Source organism: Xiphophorus maculatus, chromosome 6 (assembly GCF_002775205.1).
Source record: "Xiphophorus maculatus strain JP 163 A chromosome 6, X_maculatus-5.0-male, whole genome shotgun sequence".
In the NCBI taxonomy this organism is placed as follows: Eukaryota; Metazoa; Chordata; class Actinopteri; order Cyprinodontiformes; family Poeciliidae; genus Xiphophorus; species Xiphophorus maculatus.
The window spans coordinates 8,102,109-8,126,624 of record NC_036448.1 but is presented as its reverse complement, the minus strand read 5'-3'; the positions used below and the strand labels follow the sequence as shown (position 1 = coordinate 8,126,624).

The 24,516-nt window shown below is 41.8% G+C and overlaps 1 protein-coding gene across 2 annotated transcripts in view; it reads left to right on the top strand.

Annotated features, from left to right (window-relative positions):
* The window catches only part of LOC102236017, a 231,392-nt gene extending 215,500 nt beyond the window's left edge, over positions 1–15,892 (top strand). For both annotated transcript variants that reach the window (XM_023335753.1, XM_023335752.1), the window contains 4 exons: positions 1,489–1,803; positions 6,739–6,946; positions 8,436–8,922; positions 11,502–15,892. In XM_023335753.1, the coding sequence (XP_023191521.1) occupies positions 1,489–1,803; positions 6,739–6,946; positions 8,436–8,922; positions 11,502–12,497 (2,006 nt within the window). In that variant the 3' untranslated portion in view covers positions 12,498–15,892. The remainder of the gene's footprint in view (positions 1–1,488; positions 1,804–6,738; positions 6,947–8,435; positions 8,923–11,501) is intronic.
* The last annotated feature ends 8,624 nt before the right edge of the window (positions 15,893–24,516 follow it).

Sequence of the window (24,516 nt, the reverse complement as noted above, 5' to 3'; positions counted from 1 at the left end):
GATTCAGGATAATCACCCTTGTCATGTTGGTGCAACTTTGCAGTGACATTCATGTTGATAAAGAATATCCATGCCCTCTTTTATCTCTCGGCAATCTGTTTTTTTTTTTTTTTTTTTTTTAGTCTATGTTATTTGATATAGAAATATCTAAAAAAAAAAACATTTTCCATGCACATAGACAAATCTATTTGTTGGAGGTTAGAAGAGACATTTCAATCGCAAATACATTGCATACGAGATTCTCAATATCTTGTATGCAAGATATTGCATACAAGATACACTTTAACATGTCAGATTTTGTCGCGTTTGTACTCTCAGAAACTTCAGCCTCTTACAAAGGTTTTCATATCCCTTGGCATTCTTTTATGTTTTGTGCCCACAGCCACAAATGTAAGTGTATTTCACTGGAATTTAATGTTATTGAACAAAAAGTAGTGCACCATTGTGAAGTGGAAGATAAATCGATAGAAAAAAATGGTATTTGGAAGCATGGTTACTATTTCTAAATAGTAGCCCCCTTTTCTTGGGTACTCCAAAATGAGATCCAGTGCAGCTAATTAATAGATAGAATCCAACTGAGTACAACTTCAAATTAACCAAGATGTGACCGCTAACCAAAACTAACAGGGTGGGCAAGGAAGACGTTAATCAGCAAAGCAGCCAAGATTTTTATGGTGAACAAGAGAAAATGAAACAATTCAGAGTTGATTGAAAGATGGCTGGAGTGTCGGACTTGAGAATAGTGTGGAGGTTTCCCTTCCAGCAGGACAAAGGCTAAACACCCAGAGCTGCAACGGGCGGGTTTACAAGACATGGTTTATGAGTGTTGCAGTCCGCCTCGATGGATGATGATTGTTGCTTCGGTAGGGATCAGAAGTCAAGAATAATGGTTCCTTTAATGGCTCGCTAATCTAGTAATTGGCCTGTGTTGGTGTCCACAGAACTGGCATAAGAGTTGGGCTGAACCTGCTGAAATCAAACAGTATATTTGTGAATTTAATGCTTTGGATTGTTTCATTCTGCATGACATTTAGTCTTTTACCAGAGTAGGAGCATCTCTATTGAAAGGCAACTAAGATATATTGATGCAGCTTGGCATTTTGACATGTTCACATCTCTTAAACTGTCATGACTCTTCAAGTGGGCTTTTGATACTGCAGTGCCATATCATTAACTTGTATAGCATTATACAATGCTATACATGTAACACATTCTTGTTACAAGCAATGTGGTCTGTCACTTATAGTGTTCAAGTTGTGTAAAATGTAAAACAAAAAAAACTAAAGAAAAGTTTGAAAATTTCAAAGGCTTTTTTCCTGCTACTGACACAAGTCACAGATTTGTGAACTTGAAAGCTGGGATTTTGGGGCTCCATTTTCAAAACGCGACCTCCTCCCATGACTTAGCACAGAAAATGGAGAATCATAAGAGGCAGTTAACCACTGATTAATAACATGTGTCTTCCTTTCTGTCTGATTTCCCCGGCAGGCCCCACAGCCAGCCTGGTGCTGCTGTCCCAGCTCCAGCCGTTATCCCGCTCCCCATCCTCCACCTTGACGTTGTACGTCCCGCTCGTCCTCAGGGACGGGACGTCGGGCCTCACCAGCACGGGGACGGTCACCGTGTCTGTCTGCCCCTGCCTGAGGGGAGGAGCCCGCGCCGAGGAGAAGGACAAGGAGACGGAGGGAGATTCGGACTGGGAGAGAGAGGCAGTGTGTTTGCCTCAGCAGTCCATGCTGCCCTCCCCGGGGCTCAGCACTGCCGCTCTGCTGGCTATCCTGGCTTGTGTTGCTACGCTACTGGGTAAATATTTTGTTGCATAAAATATGCAGTTGAAACCAGATACCTGCACACACCAGAAATACACATTAAATCAGACAGAAACTGCTTAAAATGTGTGTATTTTCTGCGGCTGTCTGGAAATTTGTCCCATTCCTCGTGACAGAAGTGAATCAGGATATAGCCAAACAGCTTTTCCACTCAATCCCACAAACTTTCTATGGATCTCCTGGAGCTGGACGATATGGCAGAGAAACAAGCCACGACAGAAGGGACCGATATGAATATCAGTCCAGATCGATAATTAATGATTCGTTTTTGGTTTCCAATATCTGAAATACTGCCAAACTGGTGGCGTGACCTTTCCTGTTTCATCCAAATTTTTAGTTTTAAGCAGTTATGAGGCACGGCGGCGAAACCTGAAATTGCTGCTGCGCTATTTACTCAACAGGTTGTTGCTAGGTAACCCGTGAGCGGGTGAGTTAGTTGATGCCGCTCACCTTGCTTTGCTGGTGATGAGAGGTTGAGCAGCTAAAGCCTTTCCTCTTTCTACATTTCCCAGAAAGCTGTGCGGTTCTGGATCCCAGTTCAGTAATTTCTTTTTTGGATGGCTGTCTTCAGGAAAGTGTGATGCTCTCTCTGTGACTCTTTCATAAAAGCAAAGCAAAACATGCAGGGAGGGACGGGGAACCCTGGCAGGTACAGATGAAAATGACACCTTTAGACCTCTAGATGTTAAACCCAGAGATCAGCCAAACTTGATGTCCAAAATGCTTGTTTATTTATTTATTTATTTATTTTTTTATTTACATGTCACACAAGGATATAAAATACCTCGAACTATGACGTCATCTGGACATTCCCAAATTACGTGGACACAAAAATCCCATTAAAAAAATGAAGAAAGATTATACAAATTTGATAAAAACAGTTGTATGACTTTGCAAATACAAATGTTGCTGACCCTTACTGACCCAAAGTAGAAAAAAAGACTAATTTAAAGTCAGACAGTGAGATTAAAAAAAAGAGATTTTGTGTCCTTTCAAATTAAATTGTGGTTTTAAACATGTTACTGCACTCTTTATGAGATCTCTTTAACTAAAATAGCTGCAGTGCTGAAATGCTAAGCAGAGTATCGCTAATCATTTCCCAGTAAAAAAAAAGCTTTTCTTATATAACCTCATTGATGACTATACTCCAGCACTCATTGTTATATATACAGCAAAGAGATATAATTTTCATTTTAATGCAAATCTAATAAAAACTGCTGAGCAATTGGTGTTTTAGTGCTGTATTTTTACCACTACATCAACTCCCTGGCTGCCTAATCTGCATATGGAAACAATAAAAGCAGCAGTGTAAATATTTCTCTGAATCACAGCCACTCAGTAGCCGGGTTTGCTTTCTCTTTCAGGTTTAGCCCACTTATTTCTTTTGGCAAGGTCAGCTCCGATCAGCGCTAACGTAGCATTACCGAGTGATTATCTGGGTTCTCCGTTTTCGTTTTTTTTTTTTTTTTTTTTCTGCAGCAGCATAACCAAATGTCACTGCTCCGCCTCATAATGCTGAGTCTCAGAGAAGGCCTTGGCTGGCGGCCAGCATCGTTGTCAGTTCCTTTCAGCCAGCTGGATCGCCACTCATGCCGTGTTTGATGCAGTCGTTATTATTCTGGGAGCGGCCGGCTCAATCACAACACTAATGTAACATGGTGTGAGTGAGGGTGGCTTTGATGGAGCCGAGGAATGAACCACAGTAGGTAAATGCCTGAACTGTGTTGTAGAATTTGACAGTCTGTAACAGGGTTTGTTTTGTTTTTTTTAGTTGTGCGATAAAGATATAACACAGAGGCTTTGACAATGGCTCCATGAGGATCATGTCTGGTGATTAAGAAGATACTCGGCCCGCATTAACGACCTCTGAGAGCTCTCTTTTAGTGAGAAAATATGTGCAATGTGCTGTGAAAATGAGCCCACATATTATCATGGATAATATATATTATCCATGATATAATATTTTTGCACATGGATCAGTGGATTTTATCCGTAGAAAATAAATAAAGCAACTTCTGACAATATCGTGGCAGCAGATTAACTTAATGCAGCAGCTTAGCCGCCTACATGACACCCACAAGGAGATATAAGCGTGCGTATGGACACGCAATGATGCTATCATTCTCTTCTTGCTAAATCCCTTCCCTAAGCTTCTATTGCCAAATTGTAAACAATTGCAACACAACAAGAAATTAATGTTTTAACCGTGTAAAATTTTCATATTTATTTAGCACGTCTGGTTAACTGATCAATCAGTCGTAACAAAGACATACTGTTATGCCTCAATTTCGCTAGAGCGGTACGTCACGGGTCGGTGTGCGCTATTTTATTTGCATGGTGTTTGTGTAGCAGGAGCATTGGTGTACGGTCTGTTTAATGCCAATTTTGGGATCCGTTAAATGGGATCTGAGCATAAAACATGCTCAGATCCAACGCCGGGTCTTGGATTTTGTAGCTCAGTTTCTGTGAGTGTGGACTGGTGGGGCAGTAGTGGAAATAAAGCTTATTAGTCTGTACCATTTTTCAAATTATAACAGGACAATTGGAGAGGGTCAACCTCTTTGGTTCCCTTGTACTTGGAAGCAGACACTTAGAATCAAACCTTGTTTCTGCGTACTGATGTTTTAATTGTTAAATGATCTTGGTTTGATATAAAGTTTTTGTGAAAATGACAATTAAATACAAGGCTAGTAGGGAGAAAATACTTTTTTGACGCCACTGTAGATAACAGATAATTAAAAAAAAATATTTGGAAATAATAAATAGTTTTGGACAGCAGTAACTGAGCTCAGGATTTTTTATTTTCTATTTTACTTAAAATATTGTATAAATTACGTGACTAAGTTTTGATCAGTTGCACAAAACAACCTCCACAAGACACACGGAGAATATTTGCAACAGACATTGTGTAGTTCTGCACAGTATTGCACTGGATATGAGACTCGATTTGACGTTCAAAGCCTGCACGGTCTGAAGATCGTCAAATTTCTTCAGAACCTCGTTACGCTCTCCTTATATGTGGCTTTTAAATGAAGTAACATGACAAGTATGCTATTAATATATTACATCGTTTCTATGCCCAAATCTAGGCCAGTTGTTGAAAAGCGAGTTTCAGAGTGTTTATTAGTTTTCATGAAAGATTTCAGATTTTTGATTGGGAGTGTTTGTGAAAGTGATGTTTTGGTTCTGATGAATTGGTTTTATATATGGATTCAATCTAAAGATGAGTTGTGTTTGTATCGTCCGTGTAGAAAAGATATTTTTGTCTTTTCATTGGATATTTTCCAATGGTACTTCTCTCATCGGTGGGAGACATCCTACTTATGCCATCACTTGCTAACCAGTCAAAAAGGAGGAAATGATCTGATATTCAGGTCTAGGACAATATTCAGTGCAGACTTGCGGAGAGCACATAACCCAGTTTCTGTCTTCTCAGCAGCAAGTAGGAGACGCAACACAAGGGGGTGCCTACTTCCTGTTGACAGCACATTCATAGAAGTATTAGAAAACTGGCCTCGGCTGACAGATTGACATATTTTATTACCAGGATGCTCATGTTCCGACCCACCTCCACTCTACTGCCACCCTCAACTACTGCTCATGTGCCCCACATCACTTTTATCAATTTTTCTACAAAATGATCATAATAATAATATGTTAAAGGGGCAGTATTGTGTAAAATTAACTTTTTTAAGGTTTACGTCATATTATAATGTAATTCCCTCATCAAAAACATACCTGGAGTGTTGCCTTGATTCTTTCGTGAGAAACCCTTTAGTCTCCCGTAGCAACCATGCAGCTGTGCGCCGCCTTCGAGGACGAAGCTCCTCCTCAGAGCTGAAGTTTCCAAGCCTTTGAACGTCTGCATTACAGAGCAGCCATACACACACTCGGCTCCTTCAGACTAGCCAGCAACAATTAGCAAACACCCAGTGAAACTGCGCATCAGCTGAGCTCATCATACAAGCTACGTCTCAGTGCAGCGCTGGTAAAAACGTTGTTAAAGGGTTAATAGAGGAGCTATGTGGTGATGGCTTCCTGAAGGCAGAGTTTCAGAAAAACTTTCTTAAAGACTCAGGGGCCTAATTTCAAGATGTGAAATTATTAAATCAAATTTCTTTTATATATATATATATATATATATATATATATATATATAGCATTTTGGCTGGAAAACACATAATACTGCCCATGTAAACAAGTTTCAATATAAAAAATAAGTTTGAGTAATAGTTTTGAATTAGTTTAAATCCAAGTTCAAAATAGTTTAAAGTTTCATGCCGAGGCATTTGCATTCCATTTTAAAGAGGATTTTTTTTATTCCCCTGACACCAAAACACATTGAAACTATTCATTGTTGGGTCGTTTTTTTTTTTTCTTCAATCTGATTGTTGCCCTACAGTTACACACATAGTAACATTTTCCCCAGTTAGTAAGGTAATTATGATTCCATTGTAAATTATGAAACCATGCACAATGGCTAAACGTGGCCACAGGTATCCCTGCTGAACACGTGCTAATGAGCTTCCATCGCTCTGCTCATTGCCACAGCTCAGGGTCAAATGCAGCTCCTTGCTTGGAGAATATAGAACAAGAGTCATGGAGTCATGAGAGAGTAAGGTATCAGTTTGCCCAGTTAGAGCGCAAAGTCAATTACAGAGTGGAGGCATGCAGTCTGCTGATATGATATACCGGCCCTCTAACCTAAGGCCTCTTCTGCGTTCTCTTTGTCTTTGAGAATTTCACCTCTTTGTCCATATGACTCTCACTCACTCCGTCCTCCACCTGCTTTCCTTTATTTCCCCTGTGGCTTATGATGCACCTTCTTCTTCATTGTTCATCATTCTTTCTCCCTCTCTCTCTTTTTCTTTTTTTACTTGAATATCATCGACGCCTGTCCCCTCCGCAGCAGTGAGCGCCCTGTCGCTGTCGCTGCGCCGTCAGAAGAGGGACTCCCTGTCGCCGCTGGAGGAGGACGACGTGCGCGAGAACATCATAACCTACGACGACGAGGGCGGCGGGGAGGCCGACACGGCCGCCTTTGATATCGCCGCGCTCCAGAGCGCGCCGCACAGCTCCCGCTCTCGGGGCTATCGCACGCTAGACAGCAGGAATGTGTGAGTAGGCTGAGGGTTGTTTACATAACACTCATACAAGTTCGGTTTCATCAAAACCTCAAAGCTGGTCTCACATTACACGCCAAAGGGAGCACAAGAGGTAAACATCACTTCCTCAGCACCCCTCCGTCCCTCCCTCTGTAGAAAAGGCTTCCATCGCACTCAGGACTCAACCGATCCACTTAAGCAACCAGTCGGGTCGCAGCTCCCGGGTCATAATCAATCCCCGATCAAAATGCCGAAACAGAAGGCTATCAAGCGCGGCGGTCCCGGGAGACCACTTTGTTCTGTCCATTTTTGTTAAAGCTCGTTTGTGTCCCGCTACATCAGAGGGCTGTTTGCACCCACTTTGATGCTTCTGTGAAATGTTGTTATTGCCTTTGGACTAATAATTAGTTCCCGAATTCATGCGGGCCATATGGAGAGAGGCCATAAACAAGTACAAAGAGTGCCTGCAGTTTATCGAAAATTGCTTTTTTTTTTTTTTCATTTTATAAGACATGGACACAACAACATTTAGAAAAAATAATCTAGTGCAATAGTGCAACATCACTGCAACAATTCCTTTTTAGGTTTTCTTGTTGTTGATGCAGTGTGCCTGAGAAGTTATTCAATTAAACTTTGTGAAGCCGCGTTTTGCATTTTTACCCAAATTATGATAGATTCTTTTGCAAAGCAGTGATTTATTGCCTTATAATAGCATTAGCATATTTGAACAAACAACGTTTGCTGTTAGTTCAAGCTCGATGTATTTTCAGTAACTTGCTCTCATAGTGGCTGATCTTGTACAGGATTATATTATATTAGATTGGTAGTTTACAAGCAGGACAGTTGTAAGATCAAAATATCCCTGTTTAGTGTAACTCAGATAGCACATTGCTAAAAAAAACCACTAAATGATACAGGACTGGATGAAATGGCTGAAAAACATATAAGCATTACCAGTCAAAATTGATCATTATTGCTTTGCTTTTTGTTTTTAATATCTGAAAGCAAAAAGGCAAACTGGCAAAGACAAACTGTGAGAACTGGGGATAAAACTTACCCAGTTTTATCCCCAGTTTTATCCCCAGTTTTCAATAGCAGTTGCATGCTATTGTTTTTTATTTTGAAGTTATGAGGCACTGTGGCAAAACTTGGAACTGTTGTTGCACAATAGACTCAACAGGTTGTTGCTAGGTAACCAGTGAGTGAGTGAGCGAGCGAGCGATGAGAGGTTGAGTGGTTAAAGCCTTTCCTCTGCCTACATCCCCCAGAATGCCATGTGGTTCTGGATCAGATTTCTGTGAAATTATTGGATATTCTAACAGATATTCTAGCAGTATCACTCACTGCACAGCTTGAAATAGTGCAATTATGAGTTTAATCACAAGCAGCGCCAGAAACGAGCACGCTAACTTTTGGATCACGCCGCTATCACGATATACATTATGGATTTATTGTCCAGCCGTAAAAGGATCTAGTTTTGAACATTTTGTTTGTTTTCCAGGCGTTACACCCAGCAAGGTCAAGACAAAGGTCGCAACTACGCCTGGCCCCAGAATCCAGGTGTGGACAGCTACTCGGCACCAGGAGGACCCCTTTACGGTCGCCTCTGCTACAGCAGCCACACCCTCCCTGTTCTCCGCCGTACACCAGGTGGAACCTTCGATCCGGGCCTGGTGGAGCTGGCGTACCGTATTCCCGGAGTCCAGCCGGACCACTCCCTGGTCATCCAGAACCAAGGCGCCATGGTCGGGCCGATGGAGTCGGGGGCGGTGTACGTAGCGCCCACAGACCTCAGCACAGGGAGCCGAACGGGCAGTCGCACTGGCAGCCGTGATGGGACGGCGCCGCAAAGCGGAGTAAGCACGTCGGACGGAGGGACTCCGAGGACTAGCGACAGTCAGGAGAGAGGAGGCGGGACGGGACCGGGAAGCAGCTGCATGGACGGAAGTAATGAGGACAAAAGTAATCACAATCAGGATCTGGACTGGGTGAGGAATATACGGAAAAGATCGCTTGGAAAATATGCATTACCTTGCAGAAGTATCTACAACTTAAGATGGAGCTAAATATTGCACATTTCTGAAAGAGAAACCTAAAAAAGACTGCAGGTTCATCTTATCGTAGGACACCAACCCAAAACACCGTCAACACATGAATGTCCTCAAAGGGCAGACAGTGGCAGGAAGGATTGATAAAACTATCTATTAACAAACTGCTAAATTTTATAGTTTTCTATGCGTTGATTAGCACTTAAAATGTAACATTTTCTAAAATCTTTTCACACTGATGTAATTTGGTCTTATACAAACAAAAACTGACTTGAATTGACTAATAAAATAATAGTTAAACATTCAACTATTAGCTTAATTTATGTGGCCCTCTGTATGCCAGGGGCCACATAAGTAACTATGGCCTCAAGCTTAACAAATGTGCTCAAAGCATATTCATTTGTTGCAAATACTCAATTAATTCCTTGTTGGATTTGAGTCTAGGCTTTAAGTATCGACTCCTTTTCATTCCACTTCTCACATTAAAGTGTGTGCCTATGTAACTAAAAACAGAATGAAGTGAAGACTTTTGCGAGGCACTGTTGAGATTGATTTGGAAGTTAATTCAATTGATGTTGGATTATAAATCAACTTTTTGATGAGTTGAAAGGAAGTGCCCTGTTTGCAAAATGTATTTTGGTTCGGATTTGCGGGACGTACTGAAACGGTCCGTCTAATTATCCTCACGTGTTCATTGTGCAAATCATGCATGTATGAGCATTTGGTGTGAAAACTGGCATTCTGCTCTGCAAAAGCAGTGAAATATGTGAACAGATGGAGAGCTAGATATCATGAGAAGGAAGAAAAAAAAAAATAAAGGTAGCTGTAGCGCTAAATCATAAAATAAATGTAAATAATTTCGTGGCTAATGATAGATGGCTGCATCGGAATTGGAATTAAAGTTGAATGAGTGACTTAATTATTCTGTTGTATGAGCAAATAATATGTTAGAAAGTAATTAAGCAAATATAAAGGAATTGTTAAGTTTCCATTTAACTTAATACGGTAGATAATTGCGGTCCTCCCACATTAAAGCGTTTTAGTGTCTGTAAATCAGCAGAACTGAGCAGGACAATGGCGGGAGAAGTTGATGGTGCAGATATATCAGCACATTTATACCCCATTGTACATTTTTGTGTCTTCTTTTATTTATTAAGTCATAGCGAGGCTCTCCGCTGCTTTATTTAATTTTCAAATATTCTATCTCTCTTTCACTTCCCGATTCATCACCCTTTCACTGTTGGCTCATTCTGCTTTTCAATTAATATCTATGACTTCGTGCAGCTCCTCTTCTGCTCCCTTCACTTGAGTTCAGTTTCTCTCTCTATCATGTCAGGCCCTTTCTATCATCGTTTTTTTTTTTTCTAGCTTTTTCCACAGGGTTCCTATGCAGCGAGCAAAATTCTGGAAGCGGATGGAAATTGATTGATGTTTTTTTTTTTTCCAACTCTGGATGAGTTTGGCGAATGATGGGTTTCCATATTTTAATTTTATTTTTATTCCCTGTTCTATTATCTGAAAGCTGCTCTCATTAATTCATCAGTCAATTTCTATTTCGCCTTCATTTTTTGCATGCTTCCCTTCTACCTTCTTTTCTTTTATGCTTCCAATATTCTTTTGCTCTTAAATCTCTTCCTCCCTTCCATTTCTTATTTTCTTGTTCATTTCTTCCTATTTAGAAACGGCTACATGGAATACAAGTTATCGATTAATGAGTTAATCTAAAGCTGATTCATCATGGTAATTGATAAGCAGCCATTTTCTTAAAAACTTGAGATTTCTCTTGAATCAAGATGGCCGGCCGTCTTTCCAAAATGTAAAGGGCAAAACTTTCCAAAATACGCCGAATTAAAAAAATATATATATATATTTTGTGTCAGCTGTATTTAAATACTGCCTGAATAAACCGAAAATGGCAGTTTTTTCACATTATTAAACTTTGTAGCACATCAGTAATTTGTGGTTGAGAAGTATTTCAAAACAAAACCGCCTGAAGGGCATTTTGCGTCCCACATCGCGCTCTTTTTAGACCGTTTCTCTTTCCCATTTTGGAATCTCCCCGCCAGCTTTAGTCCTGTATCAGCTGACTCTATTTTAGGGATGACAAGCGGTGCCCTCTTCTGAATGAATGGCAAACTACAATGCTAATAAGCGGACGTTATTAATTCAGTTGATTCAATTAATTTAATTGATTGAAACAAATTTGAATCTAATAATCCAATCAAGAAGTAGGCTGATTAATTGTTTGTATCCCTAATAGCTACCAAACATTTTTTGTGAGGTTTTCTGTTTAAACTTTAAAAAATGAAAATAGGCTAAAGAGGACCGAGGATTGTTTAAGTCTGGAAAAGTTTAGACTTTTATTAAAAACTGTGTAGGAACCAACATCTGAACTTTGTGTCACCACTCTCTACCATATTTACTGTCTCTTATGTAAAATTTTTCTTCCTATTTCGGCTAATAAGACTGATTTTATTTTCATAACTGAATGTAATCATGCTCACCTATGTTTCCCCCAGGTGCAGTCAGAGACGTTGCCCAGGGAGCACAGCCTCGTTATGACCCGCTCTGGCTCTTTGATGGGTCAGGGTCACGCCGTCGGAGGCTGGGTTTGTGACTCGGCGACCCTCCCCATGGCCGGGCGCAGGGCTTCCCGCTCCGGCCCGTCCCCGAAGCGCACCGGCCCCGGCCTGCCCGAACACGACCCCAGCGGGGAAGGAGGAGGAACCGAAGGGGGAGGAGGGGAGCGGGGACGAGGAGTCGGGAACGCTTCCAGAGATGGACAATCAGTCGGCGGACGCAACTACGCCACTGTCCTCCAGGGGGAGGTGCCTGGAAAGAGGGACTACACCAGCAGTCTGGGGAGAGGGGGCCTGGAAATGGGAAGCAACTTTGTGGTGGCGAGACCGGACAGGGAGAACGGAGGAATCCCGCTGACCGGAACGCCGTCCGTCTTCTCGGAGGCAGCTGGATTTATGGGGGACTGGCGAGAGCAGATGGGTTTAGGGGGGTACGTTTTGGGCAGGAGGGATATGAGCCCCCAGCTTTTACCCTTCCCGGGGCAGCCGAGGGGAACGCTAGGGGGAGTGATGGGCTATGGGCCCGGCTGGGTTCCTGGGATGGAGGCAACGAGAGGGCCACAGGGCCCCGGCGGTCCCTCCTTGGCACTCAGGGTGGGTGAGTTCCTACGCCTGCGTCTCGCCCAGGTCACTTTCGACCCTTCTCAGCCGCCGTACGACTCTGTGCAGGTGTACGGCCTGGAGGGGACAGGATCCAGAGCCGGGTCCCTCAGCTCACTGGAGAGCGACGGCGAGAAGGAGGATTGGGGCGTGGGGCTCGAAGACTGGGGCCCTCAGTTCCAGAAACTAGCCCAGCTCTTTAAAAACAGAGAGAAAGCTAGAGAAGATCAAGAAAAAGTTGAAGAAGTTGCCAAAAAGGAGAGAGAGCAGAAGGAAGAGTCTGACCAAACAGAGAAAAGAGAGGTGGAGGAAGCAAGAGATGAAGGGAAAGACTGAGGAGAGCAAAAAAAAAAAAAACGGAAAATCAGTGGGGGCAAAGGAGGCAGTAAGGAAGGGTAGGTGATGAAAAGGCAACTAGAGGTAGAATAATGTGAAGAGAAGTTAAAGGAGAGAAAGATGAAGAGGCAAAGTAATAAAAAGAGACAGAGAAAAATGAGCCAAGGGAGGATGGAGAATGTGAGGGCAGGAGAGGGAGTGATTGATGTAATTTAAAGCAATAAGTGTTGAAACGCTGATATGGTTGAGCACAGATACCGAGACAATGCGGAGGCTGCATGGGCTCGGGGCAGCAACAATTTGTTAAACGCTCTGGACAAAGAAAAACAACCCAAACATCCCAGACTCGATTTAATTCAGCCCGCACGTATGGAATGAGAATTAGCAGGAAAACAAGGAGAAAGAAAGAAAGATGCTACTTGTATGCGTGTGGGTGTTTGTGTGTGTTTGTGTGAGAGAGAAAGTCTGGCTATGTAAGAACAAGTGGATTATTCAGACACACCAGTCTTCGTGAGCTTAAGTGTGAAGAATTAAATAAAGATAAAAAAGAGAAAGAGATGAGGAGTAGAAATCAAAATACCCAGGGACAATTTAAAGAGAAGAATAAGAAGTAGTGCTGCACAGGCGACGGTGTTGGTATTTGGAATGATGCGCAGACGGAGTCGGAAAGTGGAAAAACACACAAAATGGCCGGAAGGGTTTCTGGGATGAAGAGGGACTGGGATGGCGGGAATGTATAGCGTCAGAAATGATCTCATAATGAAGCGATTGTACAGCGAACTATTACTTTTTATTCCTTCTGCTGGGGCAGAAAAGTGAATAATTCAGCTTGCTTCTCCATTCCAAATGAAAATGATGAATCATTTAAGTCCCGCCAAAAGATTCCAAACCTCCTTTGAGTCACAGTAAAACAGACATTGTGAAAAATTTAAACCATTGAAGGATGTTGTCCCCCACTCTCCCAACACCACCACCCCGTCTCACGCCCCCAACCTTTTGTAGTCGAGTGTTGATATGTTTACAGAGATTTTACACGCCGACACGTCCCAACAAGAAGGACTGAATAAAGTAAAGCATTGATTGTACTAAAACAAGGTGATCCACAATACCTTCAAAAGTATTTATTTTCTCTCTTGAATCTTTTGCATTTTGTCACACTGTAACCTTCTAACCTAAGAAGACTTGAACATTCGGCAACACAAAGTAGTGCATACCGACGAGGTGGAAGGATTTAAAATGTTTTCCATGCTCCCATTAACTCTGACCACCTTACAAGTTTGCTGGAAGAAGCATCTCCACAGCATGATGCAGCCACTACCATGTTAAACAGGAGACATGATGCACATTCTGTGGTGGTTTTCTGTCCCATAAGCTATTGTCCTTGCTAATGCTAACTGCCATTTGTGCCCATAGTACATTTTCTATTTGCCACTGTCCAGTAAAGTAAATTGAAATTGAGTGCCCCCACATATAGCTTAAACACCAACATTTGTCTAATATTGCTATGGCTAAAGAAATCGACGTTGGTGTTTGAGATGGAGCTTGAAATTTTTCCCAAACTAAAGTACATTTTCAGTTTCGTAAAAGGACTGCATTTGATCGCCTATTGTCCCAAATGTACAAATAGTTCGATTTGGCACAACTGAGCTGTTCTACACTAAACACCACCTGTTTAAACAGTGTGTGTTTGCTTACTTGTATGTGTTGGTTGATGGGAAGAATGTCAAAGAAGGCCTACTGATGTTAAATTTGACATCAGGGGGATGTTGACTATATAGGAGACTTATGAAGTCAATCCACTTGATTTGATTTAAGGATGTCCAGTTAAAGGGGTTCAATAAACTGAAACCAAATTGTTCTGATTTTCAATTGTAACACAAAAAAATTTTTTTTAAATAAATCCCATTCTTTCCGCTTTACAACTATGCACTACTTTGTGTCAGATTTTCTTTTTAATTTGCCAATTTGTTCATACAAAACAAACATTGCAGACTAGCGAACAGAAGTATTGCCCTACAAAATAATTAATTAGATATGAGAACAAAAGGGAAAAAAAGAACAAATAAAGGGTACAAATTAAAATGGATACATTCAGGACAAAGACAAAAAACACAGAATGTAACCATGTGGTGTCACAACAAAGTCCCACTAAAATAACTACCTAAGTCTATTTTTTTCAAAAGTGATTGTTGGAAAAGAAAAATCAACACCTCTTTAATAATGCGAAATAATCAGTTTTGGCACAAAAAGAAAGACTTTGCTATTATTTTATGATTTACCATAAAATCCTTGAGGTCTGTGATTGCGACGTCACAAAATGTGAAAAGGTTCAGGGGTTAGAAATACTTTTTCAAAGCACTGTACAAGTATTCAACTCACTTTTTAGAACACTGGACATTCAGTTATCGAACAGTTTTACCTGTGAAGTCTGCTGTTTTCTTTCTCCTTTCTATTTTCTGTGTCCCTCCAAAGCCGCCCTACGTAGTCTCACCGTACGCACCTTGAGGACCAAGTATGATTTCTGATAACAAGTGGGGGAGGGGTAATCGGTGCCGATCACTTCCTTCTCTGAACACTTGTACTGCCTAAATGAAAAACGTTCCACAAACCTTTTAATTAAACGGTAGGGGCGCATCAGCACAGAGACTCCCGCCGTAGGCCGTCGTGTTGTCATCAAAGGTCATAATGCAAATGAGTTTTGAGTTTTCAGCTGGAATGCACTTTTCTACTGTACGATGTTCAGTAACGGATCATGAACAAAGTCAACGATAACACTTGTTTTATAAGATGTCGATTAAAAATATATACGTTGTTTGACTGTATGTAAAATCATTTTAAATGTAAATACCACTGAATAATACTGCTGAAAGAGACTATATGAGATTTAAAAAAAAAACAAAAACACTTTTGTTTGGGGGGGGGGAAGAAGAAGAATAATTTAGGTGTTCAAATGGAGCACTGTCGGGACTATATGTATGTATTGTAGATTAGAAATCGATCAACTGAGCTGGAATAAAAGCAGCACCCTGTATTTAACATTTGTAAATGGGTTCGTCATGTGGTAGCTCTTCTCTCGACAATGGACAAGCCGACCGTTCAATTATACATGTGGCCTCTGGCAGACGCTTGTTGTGCAAAACAGTGGTGTAGTTACAGAGAAACCTGTTGGGAAGCCTGTCTCAGTGAACAACTCATTTGAAAGAAACTGTGTACGTGGGGGTGTGTGTGTCCATACACACACACACACACACACACACACACACACAAATCTGTATTTCATTTCTATTATGCACTAAAATGGAATATGTCAGTACTTGGTTCTGCCTGAGAGAGATGGAGGTTTTATAGATACTTACCTCTCTTTGGGAATTTAATAAACTGTGAATTAAGGGAAAGTGGCTTTTTTTCATCTTTTATGCATTTCTGCCTCTGCAATTGAAGTACCAAATTAATTTTGCATTTCAATTTACCTAAGGAAATTCTCAAGTTCTCCTAAGAGTAGCTAAACACTCGCATAGGTGTCTTATCTTAGAGAGCAACTCTAAGTTATGGTATATAAAAGTCTCTTTTTTTAAAGTAATGTTCACATGTCGGTGTGTAATTTGTGTTTTGTTGGTCTCTGGGAATGAAATAGATTTAATTACAGGTCAACACCAAAAATGAGCCTACTAATGTTTGCAAAATCCCTAATGGCTAATGTTACATCGTTGAGAATTTTCTCCCATGTTCATCCTGTTTTAAGTTAGCCCAAAGCATCTCAATGAAATTTTTAATTCTTTCACCCATGACTTTCCTTTTTTTTTTTTTTTTAAATTCTCAGTCAGTTTTTGGTGGATTTTATGAGAGATTTTGGGTTATTGCTGCAGAATCTATTTCTGACTCAGTTTTCTTTTACGCACATCTTTCTCACAAGCTAGCTTTGGCTAGCTTGTGAGAAAGTGTACTTCAGAGGCATCACACTGACTTCCACTTCCATTTGGTTCGGGTAAATTTTAACAAAAGGGCAAACTCAAGGAGCTGCAACGAAGATATCTGATTCATGATGATACATGATGTTGACTTCACAAGAATCAGATGGGATGTTTACAATATTCTTGGGGAGAAAAGAAAGCGTTCCTACTTGTCACAAATAGTGTGAAACTTTCACAAACCACAAACTGTTTAAAATGACATATAATCGGTCCAATAATATCAAGATTTCATTAGTTTGAAGTGTTTGGAGCGGTGATATAGTACAGGAAGTGTATCTTGGAGCGAAGCGTTAGCTGCACGTTCTCCGAGAGCTTAGAAACTCTTTGTATGCTGTCCGTTTCTGTCTTGGATGTCTTGGCATTTTAAAAATAGCGTTCCTCAGTGCTTTTTTTTAGTGGTGTCAGCCAGTTCCAAAGGACAATTTGTTAATTTTGTCAACAAAACATCCCAAAATCGACTACTACTTTTCTTATTTCATCAAAATCAGATATTTAATGTTTCATACTGAACATTAAGCTTCCAGAACTCCAGCTTCAAAAGTTTAGTTGTTTTGTCACATGAAGTTGCATGCTGTCAACCACAGAGCCTTTGCGTCAAAAATATTCTGACTTTTTAATACTGAAAAGTACTGTCGGATGTTTTACCCTTGGCGGTAACGTGATAAAATGATCCATTAAACATTTAGTGATGTTTTTAGTGAAGATTTGATTATGTCCTGGGTGATATATTCACTTTAAAATCTGAAATGTGTAATAACTATTTACTGAGTTCATATTACATTGTGAGCACCTGTGTGATGCTTTGCTGTTACATCACTTGAACAATGTCATCACTTCAGCTTTTGTGAAATGTTCAAACTTTTTGTCTCACTCAGCTATTAAAAAAACAAAAACAAAAAAACTGTCACTCATTCCTGGGCAGTCACCGCAAAAGTAATTAGCATGCCATCCCAACAAGTGACCTTTCTCTCCTCTCTAATTAGACACTTTATTCCACTGCCTTGATTGGCTGCAGGTGTCTCATCTGCAGTTGATTCAGCGCTCCGTTCGACTGATTGGTCAAAATCAGAAGCGATGATTCTCTTGATTTGTCCTATTTCTGAGTTTTGGATTGCTGCGCCGACTAAACCACTTGACAGACCTGATTATCGCTCCCTCTGAGCCTCCCAAATTGGTTCAATCAAAGCCTGATTAGTGGAATCGTTTGTTTTACGGAGAATAAAGGCTTGCGGATGGAATCCGCAGCCCTCCACGGCTCGCTTTTGAAACTCTTTCAGCTTCCATAAATACTCAGACAAAAATGAAGACTGACTTGGGCCACTCGTCAAGTCCTCACATGACTACAAGTCATGAGAGCAGATGATTGTTGCTTAGTTGTTGCCTTTGAAGTGTCACAAATTTCAGTGTATTCAATTGTGACTTTATGGGAACAGACCAGAACAGAAGTGCTTAGCTGAGAGGTGGAAAAACAAGATTACAGGGTTTTTGTCTCAATCAGCTTTACTCATGTAAATACTGAAATTCTTGCCTAGGCTTCTTTGCAAAACAACTCGGGCTCAGTCCAATGCGATTGGGATGTGATCTTAATTTTCAGGTTTTTAATTGGGTTCAGATATGGACTTTGTCTTTCCCATTCACGACACAAATTGACAGGCCTTTATCTAAATCAATTCATTTCACCTTTGGCTCTATGATTGTTTTGTTTCCTTTACATCCCTGCTGGGACGTAAAGTCTTTTGTACCTTCTAAATGGTTTTGCTCGAGGATTCTCCTGACCCGCGTCTTTTGATCACTGCTAACCAGGCTACCTCCTGAAGAAAAGCTTTGTTTTGTTGTCATCGGACAGGAGGACCTTCATCCCTGTCTGCTCCATACATTACTTGTCGCAAACTCTGAATTAGTCCAACAAAGACTCTTCCTTCCAGTCCTCCATGACGACCTGACTTGTGGAGTGCACTAAAGCGAGACGTTCGGTTCTAGCTTCTTCCACCTGAGCTGTGGATGTCTATAACTACTCCAGGATTACCATGACCTTTACTCTCCAGCGTGGTGAGCAAGTCTTAGTAGCTTTTCAGTTGTTCCATACCCTTGCTATCTTTTGGGCTGATGGATTGAACAGTTTTCTGTTGAAGGATTGTTTTTACAGCCTACTCTTGCTATAAACCCAACCTCAGCTTTGTTCTTGATCTGTGTGCCTTTACAGAACAGCTACATCAAAGGGTATCAGAGTAAAGAGGGGATGGATACCAATACAAGGCGCCTTTTTCAGAGTTGTGTTTGTTAAAACGTATAAAACATATGTATCATCTTCTTTATAGTCTGCTGTATGTTGGTCAATCAGCAAATATGTTAAAGTTTCTGGTGTAACATGACAGAATGCAGAATAGTTCAAAGACAATGAGAAGGAAAAACAGGGAAGAAGAAAATAGGAAAGGAGAAAGTAAAGGAATATGACGGTGCTTAGCACGGCACTGTCTGTAGTCTCAAAGTGCCACGTGGGCCTGACCTAAAGATCTCTCTTTAATGAAACAAGTTGGTCCCGTCAGTTCCTGAGCCCCCTGCCGACTTCACTGCATCGGCATGATGTTGTCGATACGGTTCCACAAACCTATCCTGAGAGTCTATTTGTGATCCTTGTCGTACCATTTCTAGTCATAAATTCTGAACAAAAGCGGAACCTTTTCAAGGATGCAAGTGCATCCCGCACAGTGCCTTCTCCGCCAGTCTCCCAAAATTGACAGATAATTGGCCCCATCTGTTGCGTGTGGACGGCTGAGAGAAAGCTGGAGAGAAATGGCCCGCGTCAACCCGCGGTGCGTCCAAATGCGAGAGCGCCTTGTTGAGCATGTGTCTCCTCGCGAGACGGTGGGTGTGCTTCATCAAATTGGTCTTTTGAAACTCCCGAACCAAAGGCTACGGTAAACGTGCGGGTGTGTGTGTATGTGTGTGTGAGTGTGTGGGGGTGTGCGCGCCGGCCGGCGGGCAGGATGAAGGAACACCTTGTCTGGTCTGATTTCCTCCGACAGGAAGATGCGAGGTCAGTAATAGAGGACAGAGAGCTCTGCAGAGTAATCACGCTTTCACACAAAGAGGGAATGTTCTTCGTTTGCGCATTGGCGATATGGAAGACAAAGAATGGTGGCGGGGGGAGCAGGAGGGAATAAAAAATATTTTTTAAAAATGCTATTCAAACTCCAAAGCAGAAGCAAATAGAGCAAACCCGACAGCTGCTGGCGGAATGTACGAGGCCCGTTCAACAACCTTTGCGGCTCGCCTGATTTCTGCAGCGTTTGTCCTGCCGGATGATGGATTGGGGAGATGTGCACCATTGCTGTGTGACAGAGTAGCTAGTTAAAAAGATTTATTACAATAATCAAATATGAAGGAGGGGATTATTACTACATGATGGTTTGGAGAATGAGCGTGTTAGCTGGGTCTTCGCTTGATTATAATGATAATACCCGCCTCGAGTCAGGAAAAAGAAAGAAGCAGAGAGAGAGAGAAAGGAAGGAGAGAGGAGCATATTAGCAGTTAATATGCAAGTCTGTTGCATTACAGAAAATCATATTTGTGAAGGGTGAGAGTTGATTCTGCAGGCTGCGATAGAAAGAGCCTTTGCCACCTCTGTCAAAGGCGATGCCTTCCCATAATTATGAGGTGCTGGAGGCTGACTTGCCCCCCTCTTTGCGAGCAGCACCCTTTATCTAAGGCGGATGGGAAATCAGTTGGAGGCCAAATAGGGCATTAACTTGCATTAACCACCACCAAACCTGATAAAACATATCAACATGTAACCAGCAGAGCCGCCTTATCAATTTGCAGCTCCCTTCGCGCACTTGCCCGCTTACCGGCTCCCTCCAAGTGTCAGCACTGCAATGCAGCAAGGCTAGGTGAGGCGCACTGTCACGGCTCTGTCAATAATTACAGCATGCATAATTGATCGTAGTTTTAATGGCGTAGCTGGAGATGAAATGGGTTCTTATAGCGCTACACACCTGGGAGTCCCTGACTACAAACACAGCTGGAGAGCTGCACACAGTCAATGTTGCAGGGTTACATCACAGGACACAAGAGCTGGTGTGTATGGGTGCATATATGCATGTGTATGTTTTGTTTTTGGGGGGGCTTTTTTTCGGTTTTTTTGGGGGGGATGGGTGTTTAAGTCCATTGAAATTCCTCATTCTGTTTGAACCTTTGTGACATACTCTATCCCTCTGGCTACTCAGCACAGTGTGAGTTCTCGTGTGCTTCGCTCTGCACCACACTCACGGTCGTGCATCTCTGAATTTCAAGCACAGCTAACGTGTGAAGAACTGCAGTCGATCTCAGCAGACCTGCATTTCAAGCTCAGCATAACTTTTCAGACGTGACAGCCTCTATCTCTGTGAGATTTAGAACAGTTTCCAGGCAAGCTCCTGCCTCCATCTGCGCCTGTAGTAGTTTCGACAAAAGCCTCTTTCACTTCTACTTCTCGCCTATATGGTCTTCCTCCGTCTTTTCTTTGTTTTGTTTTTTTTCACGCTCTCTCACTCATGCGTTTTTTGTTGTTTTTTTTGCTGCAGTTGCTCTCGACGTTCAACGGTTTCTTTGAAGTGGAAAATTAAATCTTCATTAACAATCTTAATTAGAGTTCGATCTCCCCCACAGCGAGTTGACAGGGAATCCATAGTGTAACGGGGGGAGACCGAGAGCAAGGGGGGCAAGCTTTTCGCTCAGGTGGGGAAGGTGGAGGATTAGCCGGGGTAATTAGTGGCGAGAAACTTGGGGCTAAATTATATGGGAGGTATTTACACTTTAGGGACAAAAGGGGTTAATTGGAATCACCTCCAAATTGCAGTAGTTACTCGTCCCCTAGTAACGACTGCGGACAAAGGGGCAGTCGTTACTAGGGACGAGATTCTCATCGTGTAACCTATGACAACAACTTTTCCACTGGTTGATGAGAAGGGCACAAAATGAGGGGTCAAAAGGTATGCCCACTAATCTTCTTTCCTATCTTTCAGAACATTCCTGTGTCATTTTTAATCAGAAACTTCTTTGTCTGCTATCAAGGTCTTTACATCAAACTCTACCCATCACAGGATGGCATGCCTGTGATGCCATCCTAGCATAACTGTTCAAACTGAGTGAGATTGCATATTGGTAAACAATATTTTTTGAGTCTTTTGTGAGGCAGTGGAGTTGGAGCAGCAAGGGAGGTGACAAGTAATCAGTGCTGGCAGACAATACAAGGTTTATAGTGGTTTTGATTTTTTTGACATCTTGGTTCTCTGACTTTAGTCCCCAGTTGCCAAAATCGTACTGGTTTTATACACAATTAGAAACACGGCAGCATTTTATTTATCTGTCGTTGGAAAATAGGCCAAACCAAACAACAAAGTCTAAACAGTGAAGCAGGAATAAGATTATTTATCTAATCCACAAACCCATATGCTCAACTATATGGGCTCTGAACTAAAACAATTAAACTGCAGATCAAGTCAAAAGGTCACTTTAAAGAAAAACAATATGATGCAAAAAAGAAAACCCTCCATTTGGTAGAGCCCAGTGATGACATCAAACACCAATTCAAACAGGAAGTGCTGGGTCGGCGTAGAGCTGCTCTGGCTGCAGGATCTGAAGGATCCAACAACGGTGAGTACAAAAGAAAACAGAAGTAATTTACCAAAAATGTACCTTGAAACAAAAGGAACATTTAAACTGATGACATGGTTCAGTAGTGTTAGCTTTACAAAAAAACAAAACATGGATGTAAACTGCAACATAATGCTACCACAAAACAAACCTGGGATAGTTAGCAAAGCAACAGCAATGTTTAAACTAAAGCATTAAGGCCAACTGTAGAAAGATAAAATAAACTATATAAATGATATTAAGTTAGTTTGTTTTTTGACAAACTTTACCGGAACACACAGGTTGTTTGGATGTCCGTCACGGCAAAGGGTCAGTAGTGGCCTGGCTTGACAACTCCACCTGACTCGAGGTGTCTTGGCGGCGCCACCTTTTTCTCCAATCGACATCCGAGAATACCAGCAGTCTCCAGGCAGCAGTCTTTTGCAAACGTAGCCTTATTAAAAAGCACATTAAATGGTAAGAACAGTTCAGCAATTTTGAAACCGTAAGTGTTTGAAACCTTAGCTGGACCGTGTGTGACAGTCACGTTGGTTTAGAGCATGCAGCTCGTGTTGCTGACAAACTGTGCTCTGCTGGGAGCCGTTGAGGTTAAAAGCGTGACATTACTGGTCAGAAATCTTCATTAGGATTGCCTCTTGTCATGTTTTCTGCTATGGCGCTACTCGAGGCGACATAATCCCTTATCATGCCTCCATAGAGCTTCTTCCTAATACCAGCCACTAATCATTCAAAGACACTGTTAAGCACTTAGCCCGACGCTCGCTCTCTTATCCACATTTACATGCTATAGTACTCGGTTTCTGTGCAGAGGGATCGGCTTGAAAACGAAACAATTATGTTGCTGCTCAATTAGAAAGTGCATAATGTTGTTAAAAACAAAAGCCAGAGCCTTGCTTCTTTTCAAGCTCATTCAGTCAACAACATCCATAGTTCACAGCTTTATTGGTAGACAGCTATACTATCAAAGAGCATCATAATCCACCCTGCAGTCCCTTTTTGTGGCTGCAATAAGCTGAAAAGTAGACTTCTTTTTTTTTTCCTGCCTGAAGGGAACCAGGCAATTTGACCAGGTCTGGGATTCGGCCTGGGGGAGAGGAAGACCCTCAAACACAGCCCAACATCCGAGCAGTCGCCAGGCGGTAGATGTCCTTGTAATATTTGCTCAGCAGTTCAGGTGCATCCTTTTTTCTTTCCCTCCCTCCCTCCCTGATCCAAATAGCAGCAAAAAATATTTCCGAAACGGTGAGGCCAGCAGATAGCGTCTGGACCTCGGTTTTGTTTATCTGCTCGGAGCGGTTTCCAGGGAGCTGGGCTGGTTCACAGCTCCGAGCTGCTCGATCGTATCTAACGTCTCCGTGCGACTGCTGAAGACTCGGGAGACCGGGGATGCGTGCGAGTCGTCGGGAGGTGACAGACTCTATTTACACGGCTGATCATTAGAGACCAAAAAAGAAAGAGGGAACATGATAACCAATTACCGACACGCAAACAAGAGCCGAAGCGAGGGGGAGTCAAGTACGTTCATTAGTGCTTTGTGTCAGATTGGTTAATTGTTCAATGAAGTGCGCGGAATAATAACTCGGCGAGGTGGTAACGCCTTTGGTGACATGTTGATAGGGATTCACTGTGATCAGATACGCCTGTTTTTGTCCTGTATACATCACGGAGTTCTGCTTTTGGCGGAGTTGCACCAGCGTTCGCTGAACTGCTTAGCTTCCAAGCACCAACTCATTGTGATGAGTGGGTTACCATCAGATATTTTCTGTCCATCCATCCATCCATTTTCTAACACCCTTGTCCCTTTAGAGGGGTCGGGAAGGTTGCTGGTTCCTATCTCCAGCTACGTTCCGGGCCAGAGGCGGGGTTCACCCTGGACAGGTCGCCAGTCTGTCACAGGGCAACCCATCAGATATTCTCTTTTGAATATTTGATGGTAACCCATCAAATAATATCACTATTATTTCTTTAGGAAATAATTTCCCGCGCTCCTGAGCCCAAGAAAGAAAAACAAACAAATCTCCCCACGAATCGTGCCCTGCAAATGTATTCATAGCCACATTGCATACATGCAGACAGTTTTACGTTGGCCTCAAAGTTACATTTACGTCTAACTTGAGGAAAGCACCGTATACCAAGTGGCTTGCTTCCTGCAGGAGAAAAGTCTCACTGCAGCATGGTGGCGCCACTATCAATTTCACGTTGAAATGGGGAGATATAACTGGAATTAGTCATCTTCAGTAACTCAGAATATTATTAGAAAGTACATTTTATTCAGTAACTCAACGCTTACACAGTTTTGCAGCCTTATTTACTGTATATCTTTATTTTGAACAAAATAATAATAATAAAAAAACAAGTATATATGAACATGCATTCAAAACACATGCACAAAATACATTTTGCAACATGAAAAT